The 10,906-nt window shown below is 29.5% G+C and overlaps 1 protein-coding gene across 1 annotated transcript in view; it reads left to right on the plus strand.

Annotated features, from left to right (window-relative positions):
- Positions 1–8,152: 8,152 nt before the first annotated feature.
- LOC108694589 overlaps positions 8,153–10,906 on the plus strand; it is a 6,264-nt gene continuing 3,510 nt past the window's right edge. Inside the window, exon 1 of the mRNA XM_018204166.1 lies at positions 8,153–8,540. Coding sequence (XP_018059655.1) covers positions 8,363–8,540 — 178 coding nt within the window. The 5' untranslated portion in view covers positions 8,153–8,362. The remainder of the gene's footprint in view (positions 8,541–10,906) is intronic.

Raw genomic sequence — 10,906 nt, forward strand, 5'->3', positions numbered from 1 at the left:
ACACCAATTGACTTATTTCATTATTCTATGTATAAAAATATTAAGATAATAAAAATATGAGTAATTTACGAGAAATTTTATATTTCATATTAAAATTTGTGTGAAAATAAAGTAGGAAATATTTCATAAATGACATACACGTCATACATTATCGATTTTTTTACAATTTTATCTTAGTATTTTTATGCAGAATAATTAAGAGAATCACATTGCGTAAAAAAATCATAATTTCATTTTTTAATTTAAATTCATAATCTTGAAATCACAATAAATATGAGCTTAAGAAAGAAGATGTTGCTTATCTCATAATATTTGCCCTTTTGAAATAATTTTTCCCTTTGATGTTTTGTCGTGTCATTTAAAACAATAGAGATATTTTAATATCTATCTGGAATAATAAGGCTTTAAAGAAATAAATGAAAATAAATCAAAAAGAGATATTTTAAATACTTGAATTAAAAAAACACCCAACATACAAATTATTCAAAGAAGACCGATTTCTATTCGCTTGTATAAACAATTTCTTTTTTCGTAAACACTGCATATTTTCCATAAACGAACGACTTTCCTAAGGAACGGATACATTGTGTTTACAAAATCAATGCCGGCATGTAAGTCGTATGTTTAACGTAAGCAATCGCTAGGCTTATATCAGATCCAGATTAGAAATTAAAAATAGCGAATTGAAGATTAGAATTCGATCCATTAGAACAAAACGATTAAAAGTTGATTAATCAAATTTTAAGTCTCATCGATTTTGTAATTATCTGTGATCTGAATTAACATTAATAAAATGAGACAATATAAATAATATATAAATCAGAGTGAGATAGTATCCTATAGAAGAAGACAGTATTAAGAATATAAATTACATCAGAACATAAATTATATTAAGAAATTAAATTAAAAGACTTTAGGAAAAACCGTAATGATATTCGATACAATTTTAATGATGATGAATTTCGTGATGAATTTTTGAATGATTTCTTAGTTAAAGTCGTTTAAAAACATATGAAGAATTCATCAAAATCATCGTCAAAAATAAATCGAATGATATCACTATAATTTTTTCTAAAATTTATTTTTATCTTATACAGCATAGAAGCTCACAGCAACATTGCTCCAATATTGTTGCAATATTGTTACAATGATCTGTGCTGTGTGGGACTTGATGTTATCTTAATTTTATTATGATTATGTGTTTTGGATATATTTATTTTTCCGAATTTTGATAAAATTATTTGAGGACAGGCTCTATTTATAGGATCTCTATCTGCGACAAAATCTGCATTGCGCGGTAAGAAAGTTCACGAAGTCAACACGAAAATCGCTCAATAATATTAGTATCATAATAATAAACACAATAATAGGATTTCCAAAATTCAATAAAAACAGATTGATAGTTAAAAAGAATTAGAAGGTTAAGAATCGACAATGAATAAACAATGATAATAAATTGTAATAATAAAAAACGTTTTAATAGTTAAACAACATACACAAGTTAAAGTCACTATTAACTATTAAAAAATTGTTTATTACATTATAAATTTATGCATTGTTAATTTATGTTTACCGCATCGATTCTTAACTTTCTTCTTATTAATTAATCTATGTTGTTATTATGGACATTAATAACTTAAGCATTTTCCTGAATATGGCGCTAAGCGGATATACGGACTAATTCGAAGTTCAAGAACGGTGCAAAGTCGAAGGTGTGCTATCTCCTCAAACTTGACATGCGTGATGCGAGACGTACATCGGACGATACAAATGCCTGCATCCCATTGGTCGGTGGATCAATGCGCGCGACTTAACGGCGAATCGTTCTTGCGTTCGAATAAGCGGCTAATGGGCACTTACAATCCCTTGTAATCCTCGTAATTGCGCTCAAAGTCCTACTTACGCATGTGAATGTGTCGTGTTGTATTATTTATATTTTGATTCATACATTCGTGCGCGCGGAAGTCCCATTTGTCACGACGATACATTCGTTCGCACGTGAAATTTCACATCAGGACGAATCTACAACTTGTCTAGCTTTCCGATAAAAGAGAACTTTGGCAGAAACAATTTATTTCCGTATCTTTATTTACTCATATTGTTTATTTTTTATATCCCTTCATCGATCATGAGAAATTTTTCATCAATAATCTGAATCTTTAAAGTTCAAATTTTTGTAAAATTGTTCCAAACTGCATGAAAATCTGAAAAAAAATTTGCATATTTGTGAAAGCTTTAATAAGCTTTTATTAGAAGTCGTATTAAGTTTTTTTTATTTATTTTTTACAAATTGAAATTTATCTATCAAATTTACAATCAAAGTATCGATTACAATCGACTGTGTTTTGTGTGAAGTACCGAATTATTATTATTTTATTATGGTTATTATATTGGTTATATTTATTATATTGGTTATTATTATATTGTTATATTGTTATTACTGTTGTTGTTGTTGTTGTTGTTGTTGTTTTTCTGGTTGTTATTATTATTGCAGAATCAGATATAAAATATATTCATAACAAAAATATCTAACCACTAAAGTCTGCTTTGATCGAATTAGGATTTCTCTTATTGTTAATTTATTTTTTTTATTGTTAGATTTATTTTTATTGATCCAAATTCATATCGTAATTGATTATTTTATTGACATTTCTATTTTTCAGAATAATATTACATTTCTTGTGTACAAATAGGAATATAAAATTGTTTGATCTTTCAATAATTATCCTTTATACTGACGAAATGTTCGATTTTTCATTACTTTTTTTATTTATAGTAATTTATTTGTTCAACTCTCTTTTAGTGAGTAAAAAACGTTGATACTTTAGACAGGGTTGTATCTTTCGGTAAACTTCAGCTCATTGTCTTACTCTCTTACTCTCTTATACTCTTATTCGTTTGTTTATCCAGTAGATAAATTACAATATCACATAGTTTATCCGAAAATAGAACAACCTATCCTTGATGTTAAAAATCTAATTTAATCAGCGAAGAGTTCAGTTTACATCTTATTCTATACAATGCATTCTATTTTTTTAACTGTATAAATATCGCATCGTTGTTGAAAATATTGCTTTGATTAATCTAATCTTCTAAGCGATTTTTAAACGGACAATTCAAATGATTTTCTTTCAATAAATAAAAAAATTTAGCGATCGAAATATGTGAAATGTTTTAATGATGCGGATATGGAGGACGTTGAAACTATGACGCGCTGCTGATCGCGGTGGCGTCGATTTCGGCCGCGATCCGCAACGCCTGCCGCGGTCGATAACGGTGCGGTAGAAACGCGTCGACGTTGCCGTAACGTTCGGACACGGCGACGATGTCGCGTAGCAACACGTGAATTCCGACACCAACGACGATGGCTTGGCAACGTCGCGGCGGCGCGAATTCCGCATTCGCCGCGTCGAAGGGTGTATCTTTTGGTGCGAACCGGCTGGAACGCGCGTTCACCGATACATCGACGATGACGACATTTAATTCCTCCTGAAGAAAACCAAGCCGAACCGTCGCGATAACGTAGAAATGACGTTAAAATGACTCATTGAAAAGTAACTTTTAACTGGCTTGGTGATTTGTTTCAACGTTCGAATTTTAAAGATTTGAAACTTCAATATTAAAATTCTTCGAATATTGAAATAATAATTGTATAATTTTGGTTCTTCGAAGACTGTATCGAAGAATAAAAAATATATAATTATTAATTAATTTAATATAGTTAATAATAACGAATTATACACTAATAATAAATGCTAATAATAAATTATTCGCAGAATTAAGATTCTCATTAATATCAGATTATTAATATTAAAAATATTTATTGATATAAAAAATTATTAAATTTGCTTGTCAATCAATATGATATATTATTCTTTTTGCTCATGATTATGTTTCAAAAAAATATTTCGACGCGCGGTTTGTAGAATCAGTTATGTATATAAATTCACACAGAAATATTTAAGCATTTAGGATTTCTCTTTCATCAACCTTGGTTAAATTAACCGATGGTTACATAGGGCTCATTTAAGTTCAGTTTCACAATTCATTATTATTCATTATTACTTAAAATAAGTTAAAAGTTAAACCATGTTAACCTCAGTTAAAAGTTAACCATGAGTTAAACTAGGTGTGACACTAGGTCTAAGGTCTGTTTTCACCAACGCAGATTAACTTTAATCTCGGTTCAATTTACTCTTTATCTTTTTCTAGTTCTAAAGATTAAAAAGACGAAAAAAAGACGAAGAGTGTCGTGTAACCATCGGTTAACTTAATCGAGGTTGATGAAAGAGACCCTAAAATCCACTTTGACCGAATATAGGATTTCTCTTGTTTAATTTGATTTAATTATAACAAATACATTGTTATAAAAAAATATATAAATATATTTACGAATATATTTTCGTTATTTTCTATTTGCACAAATATATTTTTCAAAACTCATATTGAAGTTATCAAAAGTAATTCTACTTTTAACCCTTTAACGATAATTTTCAGAATGCAATCAGAAAGGTTTGGATCCGATTAAATTCTTTGTTTTGTTAATATTTTTCATCTAATCTACAAAATGAATAAAAGAAGCAATTAATAAGAAATAAGATGAAACTTCTTTCTCTATTTATTTATAAATGAAAAAAAACAAATAATTCTACAAACAATCATTTTGACATCGAGGACATTTTGTTTTGCTTGGAAAACATCTCGGGAAGAGGCATGAGGATACTTATTTGGTTCCTTGCATCTTTATATTATTCGCAAGAGAAACGGCAAGACCGATCACACGCATGAACACGCGGAGTCTACAATAAAATTTTAAGGAGTAAAGCTTAAGCCTTAAGTCATAAAAAATTGACCAATTACAGTCGAATGTGAAAAAATAATCGTCTATAGATCTGTTTTCTATAACTGAACTAGTGTACACTTTTGAAACGAAGTAAGATACATATATGTATTTGATATTTGTTAAAAACGAGAAAGAGAATTTTAGTGCAGCCTAATGCTTAGAAAGCTTACAACTTAAAATCTCATTGAAAACACCGCTTAACGAGATACAATATCTTTATGTTCATTCGCTCTACCACAGTACCGAAATATGTCTTTCGTGGTCATCGTCTTTTATTTTTGAAACTCCCTGCTGGGATGAAGTGTCCTCCTCTTATTTCAATACACTCACTTCATCGTTACTTCATTCATTTAGTAAAATATCCACATCCAAGATATCTGTTTCGCTGTTAGCTTAAATTTTAAAATAATAATACAAGAAAAAAAGTTAAAATATTAGGAAGAAAAAAAAAATTTAAGACTTAAAGCATTTTCTTTTCTTTCTTTTTTAACTCTTTTTTTTTCTTGTATTGTCTATGTATGTCTCAAATTTTGCTTTCTAGCTAAACTCTTCACTCAACTTGTAATTAGATTTGGATCGTTTTATTAACTTTGTTAATCTCTGCTGCTATTGCTATTCGCGAAACACTTACATTAATGTTACTTGTATAGTTGGAATTTTTTTGCACTTGTTTCGCTTTTACCGAAAAATTGCGAGATGTACATTTAACGGATCATTATTCTAAAATGAAATATAGAACTCTTAATTCATATTAAATTGTATACTTATAAACGTCTAATAGTAATTACTGGCGAATGCTTCTTTTATTAGGTTGCCGCCGCAAATGGAAGTCCGAGAGATTCTAAAAAGCTATTAATGATTCTATTACGACTAGTATTTAACTTCAAGAAACTATGCTTCAAGAAACTGTGTTTCCGATTTTAAGATGTTTATTAGTATCATTATTAAATTGATGATCAATTTAACTTGTGTATTATTATTTCAATTTTAATTTAGGATTGCGTTTCTTTCAAATAACTGATACACATTATCACTATACAGTTGATGTTATTGGAAGATATATTTAAAATTTATATAAAATATTAGGCATCAAAATCCAGCATCGATTATATTGATATCTTTTTATTTATTTGATTTTATCGATTTTATTTGGCAATTAAATGAACAGGCATGCGCTGGCAAAAAAAGTAAAAATTGTGAAAAAATAGCTTTTTTTACCACAAAAAATAGAAATCTGGTAGTCTTTCGAAAGCTTTAGGTCTGTTCGCATTGCTCGAAATTCCCAAAAATTTTTATACTTAAAATGAGACAAATATATTCGGGCGTTGAAAAGAAAGAATGCGAAATGATAAGTACAAAAAGTGCAAGCAATTATAAAGTAACAATTATGTAGTGATGCGACTCGAATCCTGGACTCAAATTCGATTCTGAAAGGTACTTGAGCAACTCAAGAATCGATCGCGATCAACTCGAGTTTCGAATATTGTGCGAGTACTTATTACTGGTACTCGCATTTTCGAATTAACTTGAATTAAATTGGTGTGCGTTTCAAAACTGAACTCTTTCTGTCAACTCCGAAAATAATAACAAAAGTGCTTGTTATATTTTCTAAATGAAATTTTAATTTTGTTTAAAAAAGTAATAGAATATTATTAATAAAATTTATAACTTATGTTCTTTGTATTGATATAATTCTAATAAATGTTTTTGACAGATAAATAAATATTTATTTCTGTTCATTTTTCCTAAAAACTAATCTAGATTTTATGATTTTATGTGCTGATGTAGTACTTTTATGAGTTCTGTTTTATGACAGAGAAATGAAACAATGAAACCAGCTATATGTATTGCATAGTTGCCCTAAAATTATAAAGTATTCTAAAAACGAAGTTTATTTTTTAACAAAGCGAATAAAACTCAAAGGTCGCTATTTTTTTAATCTTGTTTGATTGGAGTTTACATACAGGATGTCCCAAAATAATCGCCAAATATTTCATAGGCAGGTAGAGCGGACTAAATTAAGTCGAAAAATCCTCTATTATTTTACATTTTAAATAGTTAACAAGATATTAATTACTAAAAATTGCCGAAAATTGGTCTTCAATCATTTTTCCCACACCTAATACTATCAACTTTACAGAAAAACTGTAAGAGATAAAAATTATTTTCTTCTTTTCTTATAAAATTCTAAGAATTTTTTTATAATTTTTTCAGAATTTTAGTACTATTTTTCATATTTATATAAATAAGAAAATGTACTAAAAAGTTGATGAAAAATTCTAAAAAAATTTTTAGAGTTTTCTGTATAATATTTGAATAAAAAATTATTAAAGACTAATTTTCAGAAATTTTTAATAATTAATATCTTGTTAATTATTACGAAAATTGCAAAATGGTAGAGGATTTTTTGACTCAGTTTAATTCACTCTACTTAACTCCATGAAATATTTGGCGATTATTTTAGGACATCCTGTATATTAAATCATCCGCTACTCGAATACTAAGATTTTAATTTAGTCAAATCTAGATTGTATCTCTAATCTGATATTCGAAATTATTCGACTGGAGTTCAGAAAATATTCGAATCCAAATTTGATGTTTCACTAAAATGGATACGAGTTACTCGAGTCTCGAAATAAACGAGTCATCACTATCAACTAATAACTAGTAATTATGAGAAGCTATTCAATATTTTCGATTTGATTTAGCATGTACAACCAAACATGTTTTGTGGAAACGTAAAAAACAATCCTTTTTATCTGTTGACGACGCGCGATGCCCGGTGCACTTCCGAGACGTGAATTTCTGCGCGCGAACATACGCCTCGTGCGACCGTGTGCGTGTGCGTATGCGTGCGTACGCACGTATATGTGTACACGCGCGGCGCGGCGACGCGATTCCGTCGTTCTTTCGACCTGCTCTCGACTCGACCCACGACCACGGCCCTCAACGGCCTCGCCGACCGGCGCCGGTCTGGCAACGTCGCGAGCGGCATAGATTCCGCTCCGCAACCGCAACCGCACGTTTGCCGCCGGGCCGCCATGATACCCGAAGCCGTGCTAGCCGTGCAACGGTTTCTCCGCAGTGACGCGCAAGCCGCTGCCGACGACGCGACACGATAACGTTGGACGAGCAACACGACAGCGGCTATTCCGTTTGCTAATTTTGATAAATTCACTTTCGCGTATTATTATCGATTAACAATAATCAAACCCGGTGACCATCGTGGTCTTTGTGACTGGAAGGAATCGGTGATGCTCCTCTGTCGATCTTGATCTCTTTTTCGAAAGTTTGAACTATCCGCGAAGAATTCGAATTATTTCGCCACTGTCATTATCTGAGACTCATTAAAAGACTTTCGTTCGATATAGGGATTATATTGATTTTTGATTTCGAGATATTTTGGAAAATACTATCGAATCGAAGTTATATCTGCACGAGGTGCAAAATCGAATTGCGAAGCGGAAAAACAGTCACGAGCGAGTATAATTGAAGAAAAGAAAATTTTTTGGTGGCTCTATGAACATGTTCGACACAGAGAGGTTCATCGAGGAAATAGAAAGGCGGCCGGCGATCTACGATGTGAATCGCGGCGAGTACAACGACCGTAACGCCAAGATGACCGCGTGGGACGAGGTCTGCCAGGTGATGGTACCGAATTGGGCGCGCTTGACGGACGAGGAGAGAAACGTCGAAGGTATATGGCAATTGGCATGGCTGCACTACGATTTATCGATCCGGATTCCTTTAACCGCCGAAACACCGAATTGCTGCAAAAATCCAGAAACTTAGAACTGTCGCGAATCGATATTTTCCGCGCGATCGAATTAATAGAGCTATTTCATTGAAAAGGTTTTTAAAAAAAATTAAAAAAAGATGATCTAAATAGTAAAGGTTTGGACAAAGACATCTCCACGTCTTCATCTTGAGTTTTGATAAAGAAAATGGAGAGAATTAGGGAAAACGCAGTGCGGTTTTAATATATTAATTAGATGGCATTGTTATATAGTGTTATTAGTTTTACTAAATTTTTACTTTGAGGATCGACAGGATAGACAATAGGTTTATTCTTTTTAGCTAAAGTTCTTGCACAATTCATCCTTCTCGTTTTTTCCGTTGGAAAGAAAAAAGAAAAGATGAACCGTGCAAGAAGTTCAGTTAAAAAAAAAGCCTTATGAAGACGGAGACGAATTTCTTTATGCTGAAATTATGATTAAAATATTATGAATATATAAATAATATGAATATAACGTTTCAACCTATTCGTGATAAAGAAGATCATCTGAAGGCTCATACAGATTTTTTTGAAGAAAAAAAGCAAAATAAAAATTCATTTTGGTATTTCCTGATACTATAGTGCATATAATTTTATTTATTATAACTTTTCAAGAATTAATTTGCAAAAAGACACTTTGTGTCTTCATAGCTTCAAAAAAAGAAAATCAAAAAAATCTCATGTGACGTAATATTCTAGAAGATAAAATATAATCATAAAAACATGAATTTCTGTATTATAAATAAAAAGCTATATCATTTATTTATTATAATGTTTTTAACAGCGAAATTGCAAAATTCGGCTTTAATAGATTTCGTAAAATATAAACCAAAACAAGTTTCATGGCAAAATATTTCTTCTAGAGTGCAGATATGTAGTTGCACCACTAATGAAGTGTAAATGAGTCAGTTTATCACTCCTGTTGACCCTTCTTTTAGACTCTGTATGTATTGTAACGTATATTTAATCTGAAGATTATTCATTGAAATTATTTAATTCTATCGGCATTATTTGAAATCTAATGTACATGTTGAAAAAATAGTTAAAAAATTAAAAAAAAATTTTTTAGTATAAATTACTTATTAAAATGCCTTTAAATTGAATTAAAAATTTAACATGGTTCTATTAAAATTAGGTCTGAAGGAGATAAAGATATTTATGAAAAAAATGTTTTGATACATTATTGTTCCTTTTAAAATCATAATTTGTTCACTGAGGAAAAAGTTCTTAGTATTTGTGATCATTATAATTAAATTATGATTATTACTGCTACAATGTTAATAATAACTATATGTATGGATTAAATTATAGTATTCATACTCATAATTATTTTTGAAACCTACCAGTATATGATTATTCCAAAAAATGATTATAAAATAAAAATGGTTGTATTATTGTAAGTATAATAATTTTTATGATATATATAATATTGTATATAATATGGTATATAATAATAATAATTATGTAATCATTTTCGACAATTATATATATATTTATTCATAGAACTGTATCACATATAGTTATCATTATAATAGTAATAATTATAATTATAGTATTTCCCACAGCGTTAAAAACGAGTATATATTTTTTAATGCTTTGCAAGCGATGCTATACTTGAGTGTAATTATATAATAATTATATAGTCACAAATATCAAAAATTTTTCTCCCAATGTATACGAATATAGTTAAAATTACACAATTGTAAAATTTGTGTTAAATTTAATATTATATATAGTATTTTATATAGATATTTTCCATAGTTCAAACGGTTTCAAATTTTTGCATTAATTTGACTTCATAGGATGACTACACAAATATAATACAAACGTTATATAAAAATTAATATAAAAAAATCTAACATTAACACAATTTGGAAACAAATTGTAGAAGTATATTTTTTTCAGTAAAAATATTTTTTCAGTTACCGTTAAATAGATTAATAGATTTCGTAAAATATAAACAAGTTTCATGGCAAAATATTTCTTCTAGAGTGCAGATATGTAGTTGCACCACTACTGAAGTGTAAATGAGTCAGTTTATCACTCCTGTTGACCCTTCCTTAGACTCTGTATGTATTGTAACGTATATTTAATCTGAAGATTATTCATTGAAATTATTTAGTTCTATCGGCGTTATTTGAAATCTAATGTACATGTTGAAAAAATAGTTAAAAAATTAAAAAAAAAATTTTAGTATAAATTACTTATTAAAATGCCTTTAAATTGAATTAAAAATTTAACATGGTTCTATTAAAATTAGGTCTGAAGGAGAAAAAGATATTTATATA

The sequence above is a fragment of the Atta colombica genome, unplaced genomic scaffold, assembly GCF_001594045.1.
Source record: "Atta colombica isolate Treedump-2 unplaced genomic scaffold, Acol1.0 scaffold120, whole genome shotgun sequence".
Taxonomy (NCBI): domain Eukaryota; kingdom Metazoa; phylum Arthropoda; class Insecta; order Hymenoptera; family Formicidae; genus Atta; species Atta colombica.